General features: G+C 41.9%; 2 protein-coding genes, 4 non-coding genes and 1 pseudogene across 6 annotated transcripts; all 7 read right to left on the reverse strand.

Moving 5' to 3' along the window:
* Positions 1-238: 238 nt before the first annotated feature.
* LOC115122846 (ankyrin repeat and SOCS box protein 13-like) lies at positions 239-1566 on the reverse strand (annotated as a pseudogene).
* Positions 1567-3406: 1840 nt separating this feature from the next.
* Positions 3407-14389, reverse strand: LOC115122847 (rab GDP dissociation inhibitor beta-like). The gene is made up of 11 exons (XM_029652116.2): positions 14246-14389; positions 8013-8120; positions 7580-7679; positions 6091-6225; positions 5597-5795; positions 5142-5273; positions 4724-4823; positions 4448-4619; positions 3932-4076; positions 3794-3848; positions 3407-3660 (listed from the first exon to the last, which is right to left on the reverse strand). Exons 1-11 carry the CDS (start codon positions 14288-14290, stop codon positions 3505-3507), a joined length of 1347 nt encoding a protein of 448 aa, XP_029507976.1. The 5' UTR covers positions 14291-14389; the 3' UTR covers positions 3407-3504.
* Positions 14390-16744: 2355 nt separating this feature from the next.
* On the reverse strand, positions 16745-25832 carry ankrd16 (ankyrin repeat domain 16). Its single transcript, XM_029652115.2, has 7 exons — positions 25416-25832; positions 21952-22172; positions 21785-21827; positions 21495-21603; positions 21128-21289; positions 20948-21026; positions 16745-16976 (listed from the first exon to the last, which is right to left on the reverse strand). The coding sequence occupies exons 1-7, from the start codon at positions 25748-25750 to the stop codon at positions 16822-16824; spliced, it is 1104 nt and encodes a 367-aa protein (XP_029507975.2). The 5' UTR covers positions 25751-25832; the 3' UTR covers positions 16745-16821.
* Positions 22421-22508, reverse strand: trnay-gua (transfer RNA tyrosine (anticodon GUA)). The gene is given in 2 exon segments: positions 22421-22456; positions 22472-22508. It is a non-coding gene; the product is annotated as a tRNA-Tyr (tRNA).
* On the reverse strand, positions 23069-23156 carry trnay-gua (transfer RNA tyrosine (anticodon GUA)). The gene is given in 2 exon segments: positions 23069-23104; positions 23120-23156. It is a non-coding gene; the product is annotated as a tRNA-Tyr (tRNA).
* trnay-gua (transfer RNA tyrosine (anticodon GUA)) lies at positions 24366-24453 on the reverse strand. Its single transcript is given in 2 exon segments — positions 24366-24401; positions 24417-24453. It is a non-coding gene; the product is annotated as a tRNA-Tyr (tRNA).
* On the reverse strand, positions 25210-25297 carry trnay-gua (transfer RNA tyrosine (anticodon GUA)). The gene is given in 2 exon segments: positions 25210-25245; positions 25261-25297. It is a non-coding gene; the product is annotated as a tRNA-Tyr (tRNA).
* Positions 25833-26339: the final 507 nt, after the last annotated feature.

Genomic DNA, 26339 nt, shown 5'->3' on the forward strand with positions numbered 1-26339 from the left:
CATGAGTCAGTTCATAAGGCAGCATCAGCACCCCTCATGTCTCAGAAAATGTAGCTGATGGTACGTTGAGATATGTCCAGTTGACCTACGACCTCCAGATCTAGTACCCAGCATCAACCTCCAGAGCTCTGGCACCCAGCAATGTCCCCAGAGCCACTCTGCTAAGTTGCTGCAGACTCAGAGGAGATAGAGATAACCAGACAGCCACAATGACAAAAGACACATAAGGGATGGAGAATCACAAATGGAAAATATTATTGCCTCTAGACTTACTTTCATAATACTGTAAGCATTGTTCAGTGGGAGAGCCAGGCTTGGTGTAGTCTATGGGCTTTTTGTTGTCGTTGTCTGTGACATACACGTTGCCTCCAAAGTCCACCAGTAACTCAATCATGTCCACCATCTCTACTCTGGCAGCATGGTGGAGAGCCGTCTCATGGAACTTAGCTGCATTCACCTTGGCACCTGAACAGAAAACACATTCTGTTCACAGTCGATACTTACATTTTCTCAGGAAAATGTGGCTTTGTGGCAGATTTGTGAATGAATTTCCAGTGTCCGCCCAGCATAACAAATACTTGTATGTAAAACGTATATATAAACACTGTATGATACAGAGCCATTGATATGAATACAGCAGTTGCCTGAGACAATGTTTTGCTCTTTGTCCCCATCCTCACCTGCTTTGAGCAGCACCCTGGCACAGTCCACATGCTCCTGGCACAGGCAGCATGTAGAGGGGTACCGAACTGGAGGTCAAAGGCCTCTAGCAAGACTCCATGCGCTATCATTAGCCTCACTATATCTGCATTACCTATAGTATATAGATGGATACTAAACAGTTTCATTAGATATGAAGTTCGCACACATATCTATACACATACGGTGCATCCTCCTCACACCCACTCTCTTGCACTCCTACTTCACTCACCCTAGTGCTGCCCCTTATCTCCTTACCTCTTCCTCCAGTCCTCTTCCCTCTCCTTCTGCTTAAAACCTATTCCACCAGTCTCTTCCCTCCTATCCTGGTCAGTCTTCCCTCTCCTGCCCTGTTTTCTCCCTCCTCCAGTCCACCTGACCCTGCCTTATCACTATTTCCCCAGTCATTAACCCAGTCTTACCCTTTATGCAGGCCTCGTGCAGGGGAGGCAGTGAGTGCTGTGAGGGAGGGGTTGACTTTGGTTCCATGTTCCAGCAGCATCTTTGCTGCTTCCCGCAGCACAGGCGTTACAGAGAGGAGCGCGACCATGGATGGTCCTCACGTCCACCTGGGGGAGAGGGGGTAAAGAGGAAAGGATGTAGAGAGAAGGGGACCACTACTGCTACACATGCTCCAGGTGTATTGGTGTCTCTTGCCACAGCTCTATATATTTAGCCCTACTGTAGCTGCCTCACCTGAGCCCCTGCATCGAGTAGCAGTCGGGCAAAGTTTGGATGTCCCTGGATGCATGCCTCATGGAGAGGAGTGATGTTGTCTACTGTCACCATGTTTACAGATGCTCCACCCTCAATCAGCTGTTTCACCTGAAGGGCCCTGCCTAAGGACGCAGCCTCATGAAAAGCAGTTCAGTCTGCCCAAATCCCTAGTAGGAAGGGGAGACCTCCTGCGTATTTACACTGGTTGGATAATGAGTTCATCCAATAAACATGGTTGGGCAATGAATAAAAGCAAACATATTTACATTCACCACCTTTCTGTCAATAATTTGAGTTTATGTAGTTCAGATTGAAAAATGGATAGTGCCCAAATCGAAGACTCAACAATATTTCCAAAGTTAGAACGCCGTGGCGCTGTCATTACCGTTATTGCCAGATTTTCCATTGAGAAATATTAGCGTGACAGAAACAAAATCAACATGAGTGGACTGGGTTTATTTATCAGAACAGGGTCCATGTGACAATTGGGACAGGAAAGCCGCAGAGGCTTCTGGGAGTTGTAGTTCTAAGCTTGAGATTTACTTGGGGCTTTGAAGTACCAAACATATAACAGCTTTTTGATTCTGTGGACATGCCATTAAGTGCATTTTACCATTACACATTAAAACGGTTACAAATAGGCTGCCATATTAATACCAACCAGCCAATACAGAATTTCACCAAATCCAGAGTAATCTTTGCACTTCATTAAAGGATGGTCTTTGTCATAAGAATCAGCCTGTTCATGTCTGTTTTTAGTCCTGCATTTATAAATAACTCAAAGATCCTCTTCAGTGCAAAGTTCATAGATGCTTCAGCAGACAGTTTAGGTTGACGATATTGTAAAATAGTATTAGAGGAAGTGTCAAAGGCAAAGATTCCAATACTCAAATGACCACACAAAAGCCCAGACAGCAATACTCGCATCGACTCACAACTGAATAAGGACAACAAATACTTTTGTTTTTTCACAAGTTAATTTTTACTTTGCAGTACAGAAATCATTTGAGCACCATCTTTTTGTAATCTTTTTTAATTTTTTATACATTGATGACATTTAAACAGGGCCCTTGTCATATCAATACTGCCATAGTAGACATTTGGTCCTTTTAAAGCAATTAGTCAACCTCACCACAAATCCCCAACCTGCTTCAGTCTGCTTGGGTCTGTTCATTTTTAATAGTAAAGGAAAGACTAGTATTCTATCACATTATGGTTACTCAAGCTGCTGCAAACCGGTCCAGGTAGTTGGACTACACTTGCTCGTTCAGTGGCTTGGCCTAGGTACAGTAAGATGCCTTGCCCAGGGCTGTCTGCTAGAGGCTGGAGATGAGCCACCAGGACAAGGGAGCAGATAAATGAAAACAAAAAACAAGCCCCCCCCCCCCCCCAATCACAAATCGATCGGAGTATTTATATTAGCTGGTAACAGGAAACAATTAAAAGCTTCCTCTCTCACAAGGTTTTGGTGGTCAAATGAAGCTTTGCTGGCCAAACCCTTTTTTGGTTACGGCCTGTTAGGAATAGTGCTTCATTGTAACTGGAACAAGCCAAGCCACTCACTTACCTCCCTCACAACAACGAAAACACCTGACAAGAAAAATACAACTGATCTGATCACATTTCATGATTCACTTCCCCAAAACACTTACGCTTTTACATGGTTGCATTATTTATTTTTAGTATTTGAACAAAATAAATTTGACCCTCCCACACTGTGGTACTGTTTTCTTTTGATTGATCAATTGATTTGACATCTGTGGACTAAACGCCCTCATCCAGGAGAGAAAATGATCAGTTACATTATGAAAAAGAATGTAGGGCGTATGTATACCAATGTTCAGTGCAACAACTGTCTGAATGTAATTATAAAAGGCATAACTCCCACCTGGCCCCCTTTTCCAGTGATGCTATATTGTGACTTCATATATAGAGTGAACTTCCATAACGGGCAAAACATATACTTGGATCGTCAGCCAGCCCATTTATCTATATTTTTGGATAGTTTTCCTTATTTTTTTTTTAAAGATTTCAGTTGTCGGTGGCAAATATCTGATATTCACGAGTGTTGCAGACTCGCTCGTTTCTCTACTGGTCAGCTGCGTCGCCGAAGATGTCGTTCTTCTTGCGCTCCATCTCGGCAAAGTCAAATTCGGTTCCCGTCATCCGCTTGTAGATGTCCTTGATGTCGTCGCAGGTGGTCTCGAAGTGGGTGGTAGCGTCGTAGGTACGGGACATGAAGATCTACGCCAACAAAAAGAAAACAATAGATGGTTAAACACAGGCAAACAAGACCAGCAATAATTATATTTTTGTTAACACAAGGTCACTGGATTTGACTGGGGTAAGCAGAAACAAACAGAGGTAATGGACCCACCTGGCTTTCAGCACCCATGTCAGTTGGTGCGTACTGGTCACTGATGCTCACAAACCTGCAGAGAGAAATGACAACGTCAACATGACCGTAGCAAAGACTAGTGGGAGAAGGCCAACAGTTTAGTGATGAGGCTCGTACTTCTGCTCGACAGGCTCCAGCAGGTCCATGGCTGGTTTGACCTCCATCTCAGGGTTGTCCGTCTCCACTGTGGTGCTGATGATGGCCACATACTTCCCCTGTGCTGCCACATTATGAGTATAGGAGATCATGCACACGTAGATATCTAGGATGGAAAAAAAAGATTAGTAAATTCAATATTTCGCTCCTTGTCTGAGTTGGGTGCGATTTGGGGCAGTGATATGGTTAAGTCCATGCCATCCTTCAAAGATTCATTTGATTCACCATCATCTCACCCTCAGCGGGGTCAGGGATACAGTATCTTCAAACTAGCTTCCTTTTCCCCTTAAACCCGGATGTGGGGACCCTCAGGCATTTATTTTACACCTGCTACGTGATGTTAGTCTTAAGTAGAGTACTCAATGCTTTTGGGTAGTTGAGCTTCACGCTCAACTACCCATGTTTGATTTATAAATCTCATACATCGTTTCCATAGGGGCCTTGTGTGGTGACATCACTTCCTGCAGTGGGGCTCACCGTGCTTCCTGTTGACCTGGTTCTGGGGGATGATGATCTGACAGGAGTTTGCGTCGCTGGTGTTCTTGATGGGGTGGCTCATGATGCAGATGACCCGGATCACCTGACCGACCTTGGTGCTGCGGTCCATTAGATAGCTGGGATCGCAGATCAGCTGCTTACAGCGGGCGATCTGAGGTGGGGGGGGGTTAAATATTAGCCTTAAGATTACACATGCCTTCCTCTAGTCCTCAGAGTACGGCCTCTATATAAGCCGGGGAGAAATACGATTTTTACCTCTCCCTCAGACTTGACTCCCACTACTTTTCCATCCTCCATGACAATCTCCTCAATGGGCTTGTTCAGCATGTAGGTTCCTCCGTAGATAGCACTTAATCTACAGGAAGGAGACAAGGGAACGAGAGGGAGAGATTCTGTAAAGCATGTTCAATTCTCTGACAATGTCTATTTTAACTAGAAGCACACAGTTCAGAATACTATTGTATACTTTCAAGAAATAGCACTTTGAAAAAGACCCATCTAAATTCAAACAGTCCAACAGCAAAATAAGAAATAATTGGGCATACTGCTGAACATTGTATTTGGATTCAAACGAGTCAAACTTTTATTTGCATAGTGAAAGTCAACAAGCCAAAACACGGATGAAACAAAAAGGCGAAAATGATAGAGGTTAGAAGTCAGAGTTGAGCCTTACCTGGCGAACCCTTGGGGCAGCTCCCCCAGGCCGTAGAGGGGGTAGAGGTACGGACTCTTGCCATATCTGGCCAGAGACTCACTGTACAGCTTGATCCTGTTTAGCGAGTCCATGCAAGGCAGGTCCAGGTACCTGAGAGAAAGGGGAGAGACAAGAATGAATACAGTGCTTTCTTTGAATATATAACCAAGTTTCTTGAAAGAATGGAAAATATAATGACTACCTTTGACACCCTGTGCTTGTGAGGCTACCATGTCATCTAAACGGTATATCATAGCGGTGACATTCCAGGTCACCTTTATCACAGTCTCAGAATATTGCTATATCCTGAAATCTGATAATCAACGTAGTGCAACTGCAAACAAGAATACCTGTAATTCTTCTAGCTTTTTAGTTAACCCCAAAATGGCCGAACACCTTCCATCTCAGCCAATAAGAAGATGCAGGTGACTCACTCGTCTGTCCGGTAGAGGGCGAGGGAGTGTCCTGTGAAGTCGATGACATCCTGGCCCAGGTCAAACTTCTTGAACACGTCCCTCATCGTCGTCTTGTTGGGGTCCACGCCCTCCATGGTCTTGGGGTCGTTTTCATCAAAGTTAGCCACGAAAACCAGGAACTTCCTGAAACGCCGTTTCTCAAACAGCCCCATCAGACCTGTAGGGGAGAGAGTTGTGCTATTCAGGGGTAGCTAATTATCTACATGATTGAGAGCTGAAAAGCAAGACAATACAGAACCAGGAAGAGGTTATTTGTGAGGAGCTGCGGTGACAGTAAGACATTTTGACGTATGACATGTCAACAATTCACCGTTTTAGACTGCTGTAAGCTGGATGGATATTAGACTTGATTAAAAGTTTACTGTATGCAGAGTTAACCTGAGCTTATCAGACATATAAACTACAAAACCCAACCTCTCCTCTATTTCCCATAGTCCCCCTGTACCACTCACTGGATGCCAGGGCCTCGGTCTCGGTGGAGGGCACTTTGTAGATGCTGCCCTTTTTGTAGACGAAGCTGCCTTCGATCACCTTGAAGTCCAGGTAGCGCGTCACCTGTGTGATCAGCAGCATGCGGACCAACTGACCTGCACAGGTGAGACCGACAAATCAGTGTTACCTTTCCCAGACGGGTTGGGAGAATAAAGTTCAATCCAATTCAAAATCACTTTTACATATACAGCTTCATTAGTCTTCAAATTGAAAGTTCTCTCTGTTGCCTCATCCTGTCAACCACATCCAATCATTGCTAGGCAACAAGATCAGTCGCACTATCAAATATGGCCACGACCCAACTACTGAATATTACAGAATCACATTTGTCTCTATTATATTATGACAGACCAGCTAGATCTACTGTCTCTATTATTTAATGACAGACCAGCTAGATCTACTGTCTCTATTATATTATGACAGACCAGGTAGATCTACTGTCTCTATTATTTTATGACAGACCAGCTAGATCTAATGTCTCTGTTATATTATGACAGACCAGCTAGATCTACGGTCTCTATTGTACTATGACAGACCAGCTAGATCTACTGTCTCTATTGTATTATGACAAACCAGCTAGATCTACTGTCTCTATTATACTTTGACAGACCAGGTAGATCTACTGTCTCTATTATATTATGACGGACCAGCTAGATCTACTATCTCTATGTCTCTATTATATTATACCAGACCAGCTAGATCTACTGTCTCTATTATAATTTGACAGACCAGCTAGATCTACTGTCTCTGTTATATTATGACAGACCAGCTAGATCTACTGTCTCTGTTATATTATGACAGACCAGCTAGATCTACTGTCTCTATTATTTCATGATAGACCAGTAGATCTAGCTGGTCTCTGTCTCTGTTATATTATGACAGACCAGCTAGATCTACTGTCTCTATGTCTCTATTATATTATGACAGACCAGCTAGATCTACTGTCTCTATGTCTCTATTATATTATGACAGACCAGCTAGATCTACTGTCTGTTATATTATGACAGACCAGCTAGATCTACTGTCTCTGTTATATTTTGACAGACCAGCTAGATCTACTGTCTCTGTTATATTTTGACAGACCAGCTAGATCTACTGTCTCTATTATATTTTGACAGACCAGGTAGATCTACTGTCTCTATCATATTATGACAGACCAGCTAGATCTACTGTCTCTGTTGTATTATGACAGACCAGCTAGATCTACTGTCTCTATTATTTCATGATAGACCAGCTGGATCTACTGTCTCTTGTACTCAGCGGAGTCAATCACCAATGTAATGTAATGTAAATGTAATGTAATGGTATTCATCCCTTCTTTTCCCCTGAGACCAAGGATGAAGTGTTATATCTAAGGCCCAGAGTTTTTCCTTGTCTGGTGACATGGTCAGGAAAACTCCTGGCCCTAGTTAATATAATACATAATAAAAAGTGGTGATTAGTGTTTACCGTTGGCCATGAGGAACTTCGGGATGAGGTCCACATTCCAGTCCCGGCCTTTTCCCATGGACTCCGGTGGGGCGCCTGGGAGACTGAAGCGTTTATACAGCTAAAAGAGAGAACCATTTGCCATTTTGTTGAAGCAGCAATTTAGCCAAGAGGAATACAACAGAGTGCATATATAAGCAGCAACTGACTATAATGATCATGTGCAGTCACCCATTTTTAAGGATATTCAGATTAGTATGACTAGTTCCTTGTTCTCTTTCTCATGCCTCCTCATTCAGATTCATACGGTTACAAACATTTCTGGGAAATGAGTGAGTAGGCATCCTGACTGTTATCTTGTGTAAGAGAATGGTGCAGTCTTAGTTTGTGTCTTGTGTGGCCTGTTGAGGTTGGTCTTATGGGTCAGCGCCTCAAAGGACAGAGGTCGACTTACATCCTCCAGGGGAGTGATGGAGGCACTCTCTGCCCCGTAGTAGGAGTTCCGGTCCATGTGCAGGACCTTCTTCCCCTTCACCGACATGATTCCTGACAGGATGCATTCCTATTGGACGAGAGAGACAGGAGAGGGGTTTGAGCATCACGCAAATCACTTAAACCTGGATAGTTGCCAATATCGCACAGGTCAAACATTTGGAATGATAATTGAATCCTAGATATTGATTTTCATGTTTGAGATTGTATTGTTGTATGAATATTGCTGGTATCCGTTTTTTCTTCTTCTCCAGATAGGATTGTGTTTCATAATGGCAGATGCACAGAGTCACGGTCTCGTTACGGCCAGAAAATGCACTAAAAGCCTCACATTTCACACAGCCCAGATTCAACTAGACAAGGAAACATTTGAGGCTTTTTCGCAGATGTAGTCAAAGTAATGAATGTGGTCCCTGTCTGGGTTTTCCCTGTCTTTTCATGCTCCAATCTGATAACTGACTGTGTGGCCAGCAACAGTGGACCAGTCCAGCTGGCAGGGTCTCTATAATGATAGCTTATGCTAGTGGTCTATCCATGCTTCCCCTCTGCTTGCCGTGTGTGTACTTAAGATGGATTAACACTGATTATATAGTGTAAGCAATCATTTAGCCTAATAAGCAGGAATTTCATTAAAATTGGATTGATATGACACAACAGACAAACATTAAATCTACTGTTGAATCTTCTGGGAGAGTAGACTTATGTAGCCTAACTACCATGACCCGCTAAGGCTTTGACTGAAGATGGCCTCAGTTCTGGTGTGTGTGTTCGCCACTTTTGATAAGGAAGGCAGTGGAGGAGAGGGGGGGGGGGGGGGGGGGGGACGTGGGTGGGACCAGAGTCACAGAATTAATTCAGTATGAGCTCCAGTTTGGTTAACAGTAGAGAAGGAGATTCCAGAATCTACAACACAGAACTCTATTCAACATTCTCTGTCATTCTAGAGTAGAGGCAGTCTGTAGTGACAGTGTCGCCACAAAATAAAGGGTTTTAGCAATGGCCGCTGAAGAGGGGAGCTATGCAGAGAGGGGAGTAGGTTTGAGTGTCCAATTCAACTCACGCTCCATTTAAAAGACGGAATTTAGGCTAGATAGTACAACCAAGCTGCCGATCAGCAGCTTTCTGTTTCTCTCTTAGCAGTGCTAGGCTGCGATTCGAGTTCCTCTGTCAAGGCAAAAGTGAGTCAAGATCACGGACTGCCTGGTACAGTACGGCCGGCCGGCCAGCCAGCGGAAAACGTGCGCGCGTGTGACTGACTCTCGAATTCCCACCATCTTTCAAAAGGTCTTAAGATTACGGCAGCTGGTTTGTAGAAGCAGCAAAACACTCTGCGTCATTTGATTCCGTGGACTTTATTCAGAAAAAAAATTCAACTGAAATGCGGCCCGATTCAGAACACTGTGCTGACAGAGGGTTACCTCATCCAGTAGCTTCTACCTGCATATTGAAGCCGCAATATTTGATCTTACTGTAACAAATCACCCTAGATAAGGCCGTGGAATGACTCAGATTTAATATAATGGGGGGAGAAGAGGTGACAGGTTGTGTTTGTGGGAGAGGCATATTTTATAGGCTACACTGTGTTGACAATGACTAATAATACAACAAACAGGACACCACAGCATCATGATTCCAGACTCCTGGTATACACTGCTGCCAGGTCTTACACAATGCATTATGTCACAGGAAGTGACTCTGGTGTGGCTATTGTTTTAGTTTCCATCTCCCTAGAGTCAGCAGCATTCAGATCAGGGCAACTTAGGACAGGGCTCCGGTGTACAAAAACAGCACCTCACCTCTGCTGTTCTCATCATCGTGGGGATACAGGGTCCCTGACCCACTTGCCTGCCCCGTGCTAACCCCTCTGTCTGGAGCTGGGCAAGTTTAAAGTAAAGACAGTATCATTTCCTCACCACTGCATTTTCAGACCATGGGCCTTAACGTTGGACAAACAAGGACTTTTACTGAGCTAGAAAAAAGCACTGACCGGTCAGGTCTCTCAGGGGAAAAAAAAATCAATGTCCACTCTCGGAGAGAAGCATTGATGTCACTCAACGTGAGATTAAAGAGATGCAGGACTGCCTGTGCTGCAGATCCGCAGTGGAAGCATGTGCTCATCTCACTGACTGGTAGTCTACCACAAGCACATGAGGAATGTCTTTTTCATAAAAGGCATCTTAGAAAAAGGTGCAGGTAATGCCTTTGACACTTGCCTTTGATGTTCCATCCATAATGACCAAGTGACCATTTTAGTACCAATTATTACAGATGTATTTCTTTCGTGGGAAAAGGCACCATAAAAGGTGCAACTGAAAGTCCAAACGTGTCTTGGGGATTTCAGGTTGGAGAAAAATACCTCAGCAAATGTCTAAACTCCACCATGTGGTAAGGCAAGCTGTTCATATTTCCCTATTCATTTAGGAAGACAATCAGAGAAAGGCTGGAGGTCTATGCTCAATTTGGTTGTGTGGCATAAAATTGTCCTCGTTTCTCATCACGGTTTTGTAAATCCATTAAATACACATGGAGGGTGGCAGGTAGCCAAGTGGTTAGAGTGTTGGGCCAGTAAGGAAAAAAAGGTTGCTGGTTTGATTACCCGAGCCGTCAAGGTGAAAAACCTGTCGACGTGTCAAGGCAGATAAGCCCAATTTGCTCCAGGGGCGCCGTTCTACTATGGTTGACCTTGTTAAACAACACATTTCACTATCTGGTGTTTAACAAAACATTATTATTATTTTTTGGTGCTGTAACTTCCAGAATATATGGCAGTAAATGGATGCCTCCCAGACACAATTTTGAGTGGCATGTGACTCAGGCAGCCCTGCTGTCTGTAGGCTCTGACATTCTGCTGGGGGTAGCCTAGGCATCACAACCTCAGGCTGAGAGATGGGAAGAAATCAATCCTCAATGCAACCAATAAAACACATTGAAGTCAGGGGGGGGGGGGGGGGGGGGATTTCACAGTTAAATCTTTAACACAGCAGCCCTATAAAAAGCAGGTGGATTTTTATGACAAGTGATTGACTGAGGCCCACTCTGAAGATGGTAAAGTGTTGGGCGGCTCTCTGAAGTTCAAAAGGCCACAGTGTGTGTCACGCTGGGAACAAGAGTGACTGTGTGCTAGTGCCACCCTGGCTGACATTTCCCCACAACTCCTTCATGTGTGGCTCCAAAAGGTTGGGATCCAACATCTGGACTGCATCTGTAATGTCATTGCACACTGTCAGGATCCACACACAGTACAAGAACCATCACATCTTCTTCCCTTGCTCTAATTAAATGACACTCAAAAGTTATTACCTAAATCTAGCCTCCATGTTTCATCCGCTACTGCAGCCCTATATCCTTCTATCAGGAAAAAGGTGATTGGCCAGAATGAAATCGGATTAATGGCATCACATGACAACCAACAGTATCAAGTGGTGGTGTAAAAGAGGGGCTTATAATATTGATGACCATGCCTTCCTGGGCCTCTTTTTTTATTTAACCTTTATTTAAATAAGCAAGTCAGTTAAGAACAAATTCTTATTTACAATGGCGGACTAGGAACAGTGGGTTAAGCCTTGTTCAGGGGTAGAACGACAGATTTTTACCTCGTCAGCTCAGGGATTCGATCTAGCAACCTTTCAGTTACTGGCCCAACTCTCTAACCACTAGGCTACCTGCCACCCCCATCCATTAAGTATGGGGACAGACAGACAAGGACACCACCATCCACCCCAACCAAGTCCCAGATGCTGGGGAGACTAGATGTAGATGTTTGCTAGGCCCCAGCTGCAGAGGGAGGAGTATACATACAATTAAGGCATATCCCAGAACAGCCAGTTCTCCTTTCCCCACCATGTCTTTCTCAACCACAAAGAGGAACCACATGTACCACAATCAGTGTGGAGTGTGTGTCGGCAGGAAGATGCTTGAATAAATGCCCAACAGAACTGGATACTTGCTAGGGTTGACCTGCATCAGTTGGAACTAAGCCCATCTCTCGTTTCGTACCACTGTATCATAGTATATGGCGCCAGTTAGGTCGACGTGATGCCTCAGAGCTCTGACAACGGTCTGTCTGGCTTTTGTAGAACTTAAACTTGCCCTGTACTCTCAGTTCCTCTGCGACCGAACCACACCCATCTGCAGTCTAAAACAACACAGGAGTCACCAGCCCAAAAGCCAACACTCTCAACCAGGCTGCCTACCCCTACGCTGACAAGCCAAAATGCCTTCCTGACTGCCACATCCTGTTGGAGTGGACTACACAAAACGTGGCTGCACAGGATTCTGAACGATTTCACACAATTCCTGGATGGAATATGGAATTCCTAAGTTATGTAATCATGGAATGTGACGGTCAGTGTGACTGACAGCAAAGGAACTAGCTGGACCTATATCAGTGAATGTATTGCTTTCAAACCTTGGCAATGGATTGTTTCCCAATGTAACAGTATGATTGTCTTCTTGTGTGTGTGTGTTCTATTGCTGAACTGTTATTTTTAACAACACACGCCCCCACCTGAGTCAGACATGCGAGACAGACAGGAAACTGTAAATAGATCATCTGAGTGAGGCTTCAGAGTACAGTAAATTCTATCAAGTTTTTCCTGTCATGCCTCAACCGAGTGTTTTACAGCTGAGTAAAGGAGTGGGAACAACATACTATCGGTCATTTTGGTTCTCTCAATGATTCCATGCATGTTCTTGTGAGCTAGCTACAAAATGTACGAGAACTAATATCCGTGACAGAATATCCTTTGATAAAAATATAATTTGCTGGCTGGCTAGTGGATACAAAGTAATTAACTAGTACTGCTGAATCAACTTGAGAAACTAGCTAGCGAAATCAGGGTTTCCAAAACTCGGTCCTTGGGCTCCCCCTGGGTGCACGTTTTGGTTTTTGCTTTGATTACTTGAGTAAGCCTTGCAGTGCAGGACAGAGTTTGGGAAACCCTGAGATGGCAGTGGGGTTATGGTAGGCAGGCATAAGCTATGGACAATGAACACAACTTAATTTTATTGATGGCAATTTGAGTGCACAGCGATACAGTGACAAGATCCTGAGGCCCATTTTAGTTCCATTCATCCACCGCCATCACCTCATGTTTAAGCATAATGCACACATTTCACAGGGATCTGTAAAGAATTTCTGGAAGCTGAACATGTCCCAGTTCTACCATCGCCTGCATACTCACCAGACTTCTCACCCATTGAGCATGTTTGGGATGCTCTGGATCGACGTGTAGGACAACGTGTTCCAGTTCCTGCCAATATCCCAAAACTTTGCGCAGCCATTAAAGAGGAGTGGGACAACATTCCACTGGCCACAATCAACTCTATGTGAAGGCGATGTGTCACGTTGCATGATGCAAATGGTGGTCCAACCAGACCAACAGATGCATATCTGTACTCAGGGTCATGTGAAATCCATAGATTAGGGCCTAATTTATTTCAATTGACTGATTTCCTATATAAACTGTAACTCCAGTAAAATCTTTGAAAATGTTGCGTTTATATTTCTGTTCAGTGTACTATAGGTACACCAGTTAGATTAGTTTAACTAGTTACAATTTAACTACAGTAGCTAAACTAATACTCGCGGGGAGAATCTCCTCCCCAAAACAAACCAAAACCACCGCCTGTTGAAAAATCCAAGCACTCATGAATAAAGCTTCATCGCATGGTGATGGTAACGTTACATAAATTAGTATTCAACTCGAAAATTACACTACCTTTGTATCACACTCAACATGAGAGCATATGCACACTTTTTCAAAATAAAAAAAGGACAATACACTGTCAAACTGGGACACGTTAGCCTAAACAAAGCTGACATTAGCTACAATAGCTATCATGCTAACCAATTAGCTACCAATGCCAGCTAGATTTTCACACTTGATTTATAAACAGCATGCATGAATATGAGACCGAGGCACCACCTTAAAAGGACGTTAAACGTATTAGTAGTTACCTAGCTAACTACCGAAATGTAAGTTCATTGAGAAAAATATTTGTGAATGCAAACATTGACAGACGTGACCATTGACAGTAGTTAGCTAGCTAGCTTATTAGGCCCAGCCGATAGTTGAACTACGCTAGCTAGCGCCGTAGCAAAGCTCGACAAAGTGGCAATTGAAGGAACATATTGCCTCTGAGCATCGCTTAGATTACTCAAGGAACGAACTGGCATGGTACAATTATGCTCACCGTCAGTCCGGTACCCAGCACGATAACGTCGTATTCTTCATTCATTTTCCCAGGTGTTTTCTCCTCTTTTCCTGAATAGTGGACCGAAGAAAATGGAGATCTGCAAAGATGGAAACGAAAGGGGCTGCGGTTCAACGTCAAGCGATTCTGCTTCACTGTATGGGGAGGAGCCTATAGTCTGTCAATAACGGTAACATTTCTCACATTTCTGGGTACTGATAATGAATCGATTATATACTTATCAATGGACATTTCCCTACATATATTTTTCATAAGAAAGCTTTTATTCGTCTTGTAATTTGTAAAAGTCTACTGTAGCTACCGTACTCCATCACCTGCCTATGCTGAGTATTTATTTTGTCAGAGGTGTGTCCTCTTTGACATTGTCCTTAGCCCCATTATACGGTGTGTGTATGTTTTCTCCCATGTGTGTGTGCGTGTGTGTATATGTGTGTGCGTTTGCTATGCATAGATCACCTTGGTTCACTTAGCAAGTCTTTCCCGGATGGACAGGATGCAGTCCACATTGCATCCTCAGTTTGCTTTGGTGAGTCAGTAGGTCAGGTGACAAACTCACACGATCATAACAACATAAAAACTCCCCTAATCCTTTCTTTAATCCTTCATATTCCAAACTGCCACATGCAGTGCCTTCAAAAAGTTTTCACACCCCTTTACTTTTTTCCACATTTTGTTGTGTTACAGCCTTAATTTAAAGGGGATTAAATGTAGATTTTTTTTGTCACTGGCCTACACACTACCAAACATTTGACTAATTAATAAAAAATGAAAAGTTCAAATGTCTTGAGTCAATAAGTATTCAACCCCTTTGTTATGGCAAGCCTAAATCATTTCAGGAGTTAAAATGTGCTTAACAAGTCACATAATAAATGGTTAGGACTCACTCTGTGTGCAATAATATTGTTTAACAATATTTTTTGAATGACTACTTAATCTCTGTCCCTCAGTCAATCAGTGAATTTCAAACACAGATTCAACCACAAAGACCAGGGATGTTTTCCAATGCCTTGCAAAGAAGGACACCTATTGGTAGGAGAGGAAAAAAAATAAAACAGTCATTGAATTTCCCTTTGAGCATATTAATTAAACTGTGGATGGTGTATCAATACACCCAGTCATGACAAAGAGCCAGCAGCATACCACCCTGCATTCTGCTGCTGGCTTGCCTCTGAAGTTAACCAAGCTTAGTTCTGGTCAGTCCCTGGATGGGAGACCAGATGCTGCAAGAAGTGTTGTTGGAGGTGCGGGCAAGAGGCACTAAAGTGAATGTGCAAAACATTTGGCAAAGTGTGATGGAACATTTTATGTTTGTGCTTTTCTAATAACCAAGTTCTGTGTTCTATTCATGTGCTTTTCTAATAACCAATTTCTGAGTTCATGCAAGTGATTGAATGAATCCTCACCGTTAGTATCTGCAATTTGGCAGTACGCCCAGACCCTTGTTTTGAACAAGGGATATCTCAGTTTCAAGGTCTCAGCTTTGAGAGAAGAAGCCTCGTGAGGTATTAGTCTGTCACATGCATGACCCAGTATTGGTTGGTCATGTGAATGAAGCAAACGTTAATGATGAATAAATTATGAATGATGAATAAGCTAAATCATGCAAATATAACTTGTATGTATATAAGATAACTACCGGGACTGCCCCAGGTAGAGCTCCTGATCGGCATGTGTACTTGGTGAATTGAGTTGGTTGGAACCTCTTCAGAATGCTGATAATAAAGAATGATTGATTTAAGATTACATTTGAGTGTCCCTGTAAAGAATTTCAACAACAAAAGCAATTTACTTTTTGTCCTGAATAAAAAGTGTTATGTTTGGGGCAAATCCAACACAACACATCACTTACTACCACTCTTCATATTTTCAAGCATGGTGGTGGTTGCATAATGTTATGGGTATGCTAGTTTTTTTAGGATAAAAATAAACGGAATAGAGCTAAGCACAGGAAAAAATCCTAGAGGAAAACCTGGTTCAGTCTGCTTTCCAACAGACACTGGGAGACAAATTCAACTTTCAGCAGGATAATAACCTAAAACACAAGGCCAAATATACACTGGAGTTGCTTACCAAGACAACATTTAATGTTCCTGAGTGGCCTGGTTACAGTTTTGACTTAAATCGGCTTGGAAATATATGGCAAGACTTGAAAATGGCTGTCCAGCAATGATCAACAATCAACTTGACAGAGAATTTTAAAAATAATAATGTGCAAATATTGTACAATCCAGGTGTGCAAAGCTCTTAGAAACGTACCCAGACTGACTCACAGCTGTAATTGGTGACAAATGTGATTCTAACATGTATTGACTCAGGGAGTTGATTATTTATCTACTCAAGATATATCCATTGTTTTTTTTGTTTTATTAATCCCACGTTTTAACACGACAAAATGTGGAAAAAGTACAATAGTGTGAATACTTTCTGAAGGCACTGTATTGGTTTCATCCCCATCAACAAAATCCACACAGAAAGAAATTATATGAAGTTATTATTCTGCCATCCAGAATACCATTAATGTCCATAATTTATTGATTCTCCATTCAGACAGAAGTTTATGTCAAATCACATTCAAACACTCTGAGCACATCGTTTTTTTTGGCAAGCTGTTGAGCAGTGGAGCCCGAGGCATCCACCACGTCTACTAGCCCCAGCTGTAGGAGTGTCCTGACCGCTTCTGCATGCTGCCCGATACACGCCATATGAAGAGCTGGGGGAAGCACAGAGAGACACAGGCAGTAGATTAATTAATCAATGTCAGATACTTGCTGGCGCAGAGATCTGCACATTGCACACCTAGGGTAGAGGTCTTCATGGGTCCAACAGACCCAAAATTCAGAGACCCACCCCAGGACCCAAATCTTTGTCTCAGATCTGGGTCGGGTCTGATATAATTGCCACGGGTATCGGGTGGATCCATCCTCTGCTAATTTAATGTGTGTGAGGTGATGAGAACTGAATGAGCTTGTAGCTTATGTCCAGCGAAACTGGTTACCCCTGCTCACCTCACACGTGAAAGGAGCCTTGAACTAGGCTACTGTTGATTGCTAAGATGGAGGCCTTTTTCATTCAAGTAAAACGAAAGTTAGAGGAGAAATAGTATAGTGAAAAGAAGGTGACAAGGGGAATGTCCTCAGGGACAAGTTTTAATATTGTAGTGGACAAAGATGAGAAGTGAGTTGGCTTGGCCAAATGGACTGAGTGCAACTCGCTATTCAGGTTTTTTATTTATTTTCATATTTATTATTATTATTGTACAGTGCCTTGCGAAAGTATTCGGCCCCCTTGAACTTTGCGACCTTTTGCCACGTCAGGCTTCAAACATAAAGATATAAAACTGTATTTTTTTGTGAAGAATCAACAACAAGTGGGACACAATCATGAAGTGGAACGACATTTATTGGATATTTCAAACTTTTTTAACAAATCAAAAACTGAAAAATTGGGCGTGCAAAATTATTCAGCCCCCTTAAGTTAATACTTTGTAGCGCCACCTTTTGCTGCGATTACAGCTGTAAGTCACTTGGGGTATGTCTCTATCAGTTTTGCACATCGAGAGACTGAAATTTTTTCCCATTCCTCGTTGCAAAACAGCTCGAGCTCAGTGAGGTTGGATGGAGAGCATTTGTGAACAGCAGTTTTCAGTTCTTTCCACAGATTCTCGATTGGATTCAGGTCTGGACTTTGACTTGGCCATTCTAACACCTGGATATGTTTATTTTTGAACCATTCCATTGTAGATTTTGCTTTATGTTTTGGATCATTGTCTTGTTGGAAGACAAATCTCCGTCCCAGTCTCAGTTCTTTTGCAGACTCCATCAGGTTTTCTTCCAGAATGGTCCTGTATTTGGCTCCATCCATCTTCCCATCAATTTTAACCATCTTCCCTGTCCCTGCTGAAGAAAAGCAGGCCCAAACCATGATGCTGCCACCACCATGTTTGACAGTGGGGATGGTGTGTTCAGGGTGATGCTTTTACGCCAAACATAACGTTTTGCATTGTTGCCAAAAATGGTTTCATCTGACCAGAGCACCTTCTTCCACATGTTTGGTGTGTCTCCCAGGTGGCTTGTGGCAAACTTTAAACAACACTTTTTATGGATATCTTTAAGAAATGGCTTTCTTCTTGCCACTCTTCCATAAAGGCCAGATTTGTGCAATATACGACTGATTGTTGTCCTATGGACAGAGTCTCCCACCTCAGCTGTAGATCTCTGCAGTTCATCCAGAGTGATCATGGGCCTCTTGGCTGCATCTCTGATCAGTCTTCTCCTTGTATGAGCTGAAAGTTTAGAGGGACGGCCAGGTCTTGGTAGATTTGCAGTGGTCTGATACTCCTTCCATTTCAATATTATCGCTTGCACAGTGCTCCTTGGGATGTTTAAAGCTTGGGAAATCTTTTTGTATCCAAATCCGGCTTTAAACTTCTTCACAACAGTATCTCGGACCTGCCTGGTGTGTTCCTTGTTCTTCATGATGCTCTCTGCGCTTTTAACGGACCTCTGAGACTATCACAGTGCAAGTGCATTTATACGGAGACTTGATTACACACAGGTGGATTGTATTTATCATCATTAGTCATTTAGGTCAACATTGGATCATTCAGAGATCCTCACTTTTTCAGTTTTTGATTTGTTAAAAAAGTTTGAAATATCCAATAAATGTCGTTCCACTTCATGATTGTGTCCCACTTGTTGTTGATTCTTCACAAAAAAATACAGTTTTATATCTTTATGTTTGAAGCCTGAAATGTGGCAAAAGGTCGCAAAGTTCAAGGGGGCCGAATACTTTCGCAAGGCACTGTATATCATTATTTTTGTAGGCCTGTTTAGGATTCTAAACCAGTTCTTTAAATATGCAAAAAGTGTTTTGTTTCATTATGTTGAGACATTTTTGTTGGCTAAATTAAGTTAACTGTCTTTTTTAACTTTTGTACTCCGTATTTAGTTTAACATAGGTTAAAAGTAGGCCTGTTGTAAAATAAATAGCTTTAGCCTATTGCTGTCATTTGATGGGTAGTTGCTACAATATAGGCCTAGTCTGTTCAAAACGTTTGTAAAGGTTTAAATCAGTTCTTTAAATATGACACAAGTGTTGTTTTTTTGCCAAATGAAGTTCCACCTGACGGAGTATAAAGAAATGCATGTCGGTTTTGGGAACATGGCACCAGCATACCTCTATCTTTCTCTCTTGGGCTAGGCCCAAGCTTTTCTTCCTTTATATAGATGTTTTATAATATCATATAGTGGACATCTAGGCCTGTATGCATGCAATGCCCTGATGCATTTAGCGCTCAAATCTCCAACAGTTAAATGGGGAGTTGGACAGTTAATGTTTGAGGACAGTAAAAACCAATGAAACAATAGGCTATGAAGTTTTGAATATGCTATCCTTCGAAACACAACACATATATTTTTTGTAATTTGTTATAGACAGTTTTTAAGGACATGTAGGGCCTAAATACATTTAGCCAATATCACTTGTTTATTGATGGAGCTGGCAGCGCCCAGTCTGAGGTTTTTTCTCCCGCTCTTTCTACTCTCTGATCTGAACAGGTTTTTTGAAAATTACTTTATGCATATCAGGTCGGGTGGGAAAGCCCCAGATCCATTTTGGAACGGGTCCAACTTTTTGGACCTGTGATGAAGTCTAACACAGGGTGCCCGAGGACAGGATTCAATGACCTGCATTCAAGATCAACTGTACTTGTGACTATATGGGGCGGCAGGTAGCCTAGTGTTTGGAGCGTTTGACCAATAACCGAAAGGTTGCAAGAGCAAATCCCCAAGCTGATAAGGTAAAAATCTGTCGTTCTTCCCCTGTACAAGGCAGTTAATCCACTGTTCCTAGGCCGTCATTGAAATAAGAATTTGTTCTTAACTGACTTGCTTATTTAAATAAAGGTAAAACATTTTTTTTAAATAGAGTGGTTTGAGAATTGGGTCTAATGCGAGAACTACTTGCATACGCTAGACAGAAGTTATGTAATTAGAACGCATCCTGTTCCCTGTATTATGTCAACTTACATTTCCAGTTTTTCTTGTTGCACAAATTCAGATTTGGCCTGCAAGCAGTTGTTTTAATTAAGGTGTATTGCTACAAGCAAAGTGCAATTATCATAATGTAGAATTATACAGCATTTAGCCTCTACACAGGGGTTCCCAAACTTTTTCACTCTTCCAGCATTGGGAAACATCCCGCGCCACCCCTGCACAAGCACTGTTCATGATACAAACTGTTCACACCCCTCTTGTTGGTGGAGAGAATTTTGCAGGTTTAAAGCTTATTTCGTGCAATTCTACACATTTTGTCATGGGGTACAAATAAACTTTGCAGTCTTAAAGCAAATTGTCTTGCAATTCTATACATTTTCCCATGTTTAATGTGTATTCATGTGACAAATACATTTAAAAAAACGTTACCTGACATGGGCTAGTTGATTTGGACATTTTGACAAGTTACAAATAGCTCCCTAAGGTATGCGAAGACTAACATGACAAGAGGAACTGATGATGCACTACCCAATTTTGAAATTACATCTTGTGCATTCTACTATTAAACATTTCAGTTTAAAGCAGGATTGAGTTCCTTTAAAAAATATAATGTAATAATATCCTTTGGGGGGGGAGTACCCGTGCCGACCCCTCGCCCCACAGTTTGGGAACCATTTCTCTACAGTACCTGTTCTTCCCTTTTTGTCCCTGACGTGAAGGTCTGCTCCTAATGTGAGGAGTGCTTTGATTGTGCTTGTGTGGCCCTCCTGAAAATATAAAATATCAGGCATGATATATTATTATGCACACAATTTGTCATTATGTACAGGATAGGCCTGATAATAGATGTTTACAGAATAGAGCTAACCTTGGCAGCGTAGTGCAGGGAAGTGAGCTGCATGTCAGTGGCTGTCTGGTTCACGTCCACTCCGAGATCCCTCACTAGGAACTCTAGCGCCTCCTCCTGGGCTGTGACTGCAACCTGGTGCACCGGCTGGGCCCCGAGGATGTCTGATGCAGTCGGAGAGGCCTGTGTGACACACGAGAATACACAGGTCAGTATCTTGTTCAATGTCCAGCGGTACTGGAGTGGTTGAGGTGGATTAATTTTCCCAAGGGGACTATGGTGGAATTTAAGTGAGATACAGACAAGTTGATATTTTGGTGCAAATTTCATTTATCTCAGATATGTTTTGATAGATGGAAATGTTATTTTCCTCCAGTCTCCAGTGTACCTGGTGCATCTCTAGCAGTAGCTTGGCCACAGATATGTGTCCGTTCCTCACTGCGTCCATAAAGGGAGTGACCCCACAGCTGTCCCTGCCATCCGGAACATAACCACACCTGCAAACAGAGAAGTGAGGGTCAGTTAGCACTACACCCACACACACTTACACATGATCCCATTAACACAGAGTAACAACACTGACACTCTAGCATGCCTTCTCATAAGTATGCAAATCCTCTGAGAGACTATCCTAATTCATACCTCCTCTCACACACAGACAAACATTGACAAACACACCTCTGTACCAAGATGCTGACCACTTCTTCACAGCCATGCATCGCTGTAGGAACAGAGAATAGACAGAGAAGGGGTAATGAACCTGAATTTTTTTATGCATATTGTTCAAAACACCTGTGAATATGTCCAGACCTGTGACATGTCTGATTTGTTAGCACAGTGATTACCTGCAGTGTGCAGAGGAGTCCTCAGCGTCTTGCTCTCTGTACTCCAGACTTCCGGGTTGGCCAGTAGGAGGTGCTGTATGACTGCTGGGTCTCCCTCCCTGCAGGCGATGTGGAAGGAGTTCCAGCCGTCCTTGTTCTTCAGCGTGGGATCGGCCTTGTGGGACAGCAGTTCCTGGATCACACCCAGGTTCCTCCGGGTGCAGGCCATCATCAGAGGGGTCCTGAAAGTAAAGGTGGGTCACGATGGTGGACCAGAGTTGCACATATCTTGCATTTTGTGAGGTCATTTTTCGGTGAACAAATGTTTTTATTGGGTCACAAAGGCAATTACAATGAATATTTATTTTATTTTTACTCACCCTCCCACCCTAATTTTGTGTAGTATTTAATGATTTGTTATACTCATAGTAGTGTGTTGATAATGGTATACAATGCAGGCACGGTGATATTACATGGACCTTAAAATATTTCCTTCGAGCCGGATTTGAACCAGCGACCTAAGGATCTCAGCAGTAAGCCTCTACAGTCCTCCGCTCTACCAACTGAGCTATCGAAGGAAGATATACGTATTCAGAAAAAGCAGGATCGTATTCGTTAGTGCACAAGGTAGCAAAACGTTTAGCAACTGACAAAAAACGAGCCTCTCCAAATTCTGGTAGTCCTTTCCCGTTTCGGGCGGTTGCTTCCATTTGGTCTCTAATAAATTTGACTCTGGTCATTCAATTAATCAGTACCTATATAATCAATTGAAACCAGAACTTTAGTTGAATCTTAGAACAACGTATTTGTTATTTAGTATACATGACACACACGCACACAAGGTCACCACTGCTGTTACTAGTTATTATTACTCTATTTAAACTGCTATACCAAGTTACATCTCACTTTACTACTTATATAACAGTCATCATAATTGGACATATATTATTTTATAAATCATACTATTTATTTTATTGTATACATCTCACAAGGAGTTGTATTACTTTGTATTGTTATTTTTGGACTTGGCATTTGATTGATATTGTAATGCATTGTTGAGGAGAGTTAGCTAGTAAGCATTTATGCAGATAACGAAAAAAACTTCGATTTGATATGACATGGACCGACGAAAATATTTTCCTTCGAGCCGGATTTGAACCAGCGACCTAAGGATTTCAGCATTTAGCCTCTACAGTCCTCCGCTCTACCAACTGAGCTATCGAAGGAAGATGTAGGTAGTCAGAAAAAGCAGGATCGTATTCGTTAGTACACAAGGTAGTGTAAGGAATTGCTATTTCGTATGCAGGTGACTAACTTACTGCTAATTACATGGCTACAACTCACAGTAAAAGCCTGTGGGGTCCCCTACAGGATAGCTCCCACATTACACACAATCTCCTTTTAATTTTAACCGAACACTGTGTGCCCGAAGAAGATCCTACGATGATGGACAGACAACTGAGCCAATGGCAGAAGACTACAGACTACAACCAGCTGAACCAATCCGGAGATCCGATCTTCCTAGGGTCAACCTACTTTCTGTGACGTATATAAGAGCTGTGCGGACTGTTTACGCTCTCTGCCTGCCGTTCCACACGAACTAACGGAAGAGCCGTAATTACGTTGTAATACATATTTTCACTCTGAATAAACTGTTTACTTGTCATAAAATTTACCACTTAGTCTGAATCGATCCTTGACCGGCTCACCCATCTACATATCCAATTGCTAACAGTAGCAAAACGTTTAGCAACTGAATAAAAACAAGCCTCTCCAAATTCTGGTAGTCCTTCCCGGTTTCGGCCGGTTGCTTCCATTTGATTTCAGTATTTAGCATCTACAGTCATCCGGTCTACCAACTGAGCTATCGAAGGGAGATATACGTATTCAGAAAAAGTAGGATCGTATTCGTTAGTGCACAAGGTAGCAAAACGTTTAGCAACTGACAAAAAAACAAGCCTCTCCAAATTCTGGTAGTCCTTTCCCGTTTCGGCCGGTTGCTTCCATTTGGTCTCTAAAGAATTTGACTCTGGTCATTCAATTAATCAGTACCTATATAATCAATTGAAACCAGAACTTTAGTTGAATCTTAGAACAACGTATTTGTTATTTAGTATACATGACACACACGCACACAAGGTCACCACTGCTGTTACTAGTTATTATTACTCTATTTAAACTGCTATACCATGTTACATCTCACTTTACTACGTATATAACAGTCATCATAATTGGACATATATTATTTTATAAATCATACTATTTATTTTATTGTATACATCTCACAAGGAGTTGTATTACTTTGTATTGTTATTTTTGGACTTGGCATTTGATTGATATTGTAATGCATTGTTGAGGAGAGTTAGCTAGTAAGCATTTATGCAGATAACGAAAAAAACTTCGATTTGATATGACATGGACCGACGAAAATATTTTCCTTCGAGCCGGATTTGAACCAGCGACCTAAGGATTTCAGCATTTAGCCTCTACAGTCCTCCGCTCTACCAACTGAGCTATCGAAGGGAGATGTACGTAGTCAGAAAAAGCAGGATCGTATTCGTTAGTACACAAGGTAGCAAAACGTTTAGCAACTGAAAAAAAACAAGCCTCTCCAAATTCTGGTAGTCCTTCCCGGTTTCGGCCGGTTGCTTCCATTTGATTTCAGTATTTAGCATCTACAGTTATCCGCTCTACCAACTGAGCTATCGAAGGGAGATATACGTATTCAGAAAAAGCAGGATCGTATTCGTTAGTGCACAAGGTAGCAAAACGTTTAGCAACTGACAAAAAACAAGCCTCTCCAAATTCTGGTAGTCCTTTCCCGTTTCGGCCGGTTGCTTCCATTTGGTCTCTAATGAATTTGACTCTGGTCATTCAATTAATCAGTACCTATATAATCAATTGAAACCAGAACTTTAGTTGAATCTTAGAACAACGTATTTGTTATTTAGTATACATGACACACACGCACACAAGGTCACCACTGCTGTTACTAGTTATTATTACTCTATTTAAACTGCTATACCAAGTTACATCTCACTTTACTACTTATATAACAGTCATCATAATTGGACATATATTATTTTATAAATCATATTATTTATTTTATTGTATACATCTCACAAGGAGTTGTATTACTTTGTATTGTTATTTTTGGACTTGGCATTTGATTTTTGATTGATATTGTAATGCATTGTTGAGGAGAGTTAGCTAGTAGGCATTTATGCAGATAACGAAAAAAACTTCGAATTGATATGACATGGACCGACGAAAATATTTTCCTTCGAGCCGGATTTGAACCAGCGACCTAAGGATTTCAGCATTTAGCCTCTACAGTCCTCCGCTCTACCAACTGAGCTATCGAAGGGGATGAAATACATCGAAATAAATGTGTTTTTCAATACATCTTTTTCTAAAAAGAGACATATATAGAATAACGTTGTCTTAATGTTTACACATGGCTTGCGTGTTAGTGCATGTCTCACCAATCAGCCTTTTTTAAGCAGTCTACTTTGGCTCCTTCAGTGAGCAGATAGCTCAAACACTCCCGCTGTCCCATGGACGCAGCTTCATGTAGAGCTCTTTTGTAGTCGGTATTGTAAAGCTCTATGTCCATCCCAATCTCTTTTACTAAAAATTGCACAATGTCCAAGTGGCCATGACGGGCGGCATAATGCAACAATGTATCACCCGATTTCCCGAAATGTTTTTTGTTGACATAATGTGCAACAATGTTGCCACCAAGTTCTTTTTTAAGTGTGCACAATTCGCCATTCTGGGTAAGCTTGATTAAATATTTCAATGCGTTCTCATCATCCATTGAACATATACATGTATTAAAATTAACTATTTGACACCGTTTAAACTGCTAAATTAGCTTGATGCTGTTTCTGATCAGAAGCTTGGGTGACAAGTAGCTTAAATGGTGACAAGTAGATTAATTTGTTGGTCAACCAAAAACCTACACATTTCAATTGAGTTCTACTCTACTTTTTACCTTAAAAACGCAAAAGACAGGAAATGTGATCTTAATACCTGAAAATAATACGTTAAAGCAATGGACAACACTGTTCTACCATAGGCTATGGGCTAAAATAGCTTGCAGCATGTTCCTGCAAGAAATTCGGTAATACACTCTGATCGTCCAGTAGGCTGTAGCAGAATTGTGCACTGGGGGTTGTAGTTTTTGATATTCATTACTCTCAAAATAACTTATATTGAATGATAATGCATAGGTTTAGGTGTATTACATTTAACTGATTTAGACTTTGTAAATAATAACTTCTGCTTGCAATGGTAGTTGCCAAAAATGATGTAGGCCTATATAAATACAGTTATTAAATTGTAGGCCAAAAATCTACTTTTCTTTTTACGATAGGCTAAAACATGTAAAGGTAAGCTATAAAGCT

Source organism: Oncorhynchus nerka, linkage group LG23 (assembly GCF_034236695.1).
Source record: "Oncorhynchus nerka isolate Pitt River linkage group LG23, Oner_Uvic_2.0, whole genome shotgun sequence".
NCBI classification, from domain to species: Eukaryota; Metazoa; Chordata; class Actinopteri; order Salmoniformes; family Salmonidae; genus Oncorhynchus; species Oncorhynchus nerka.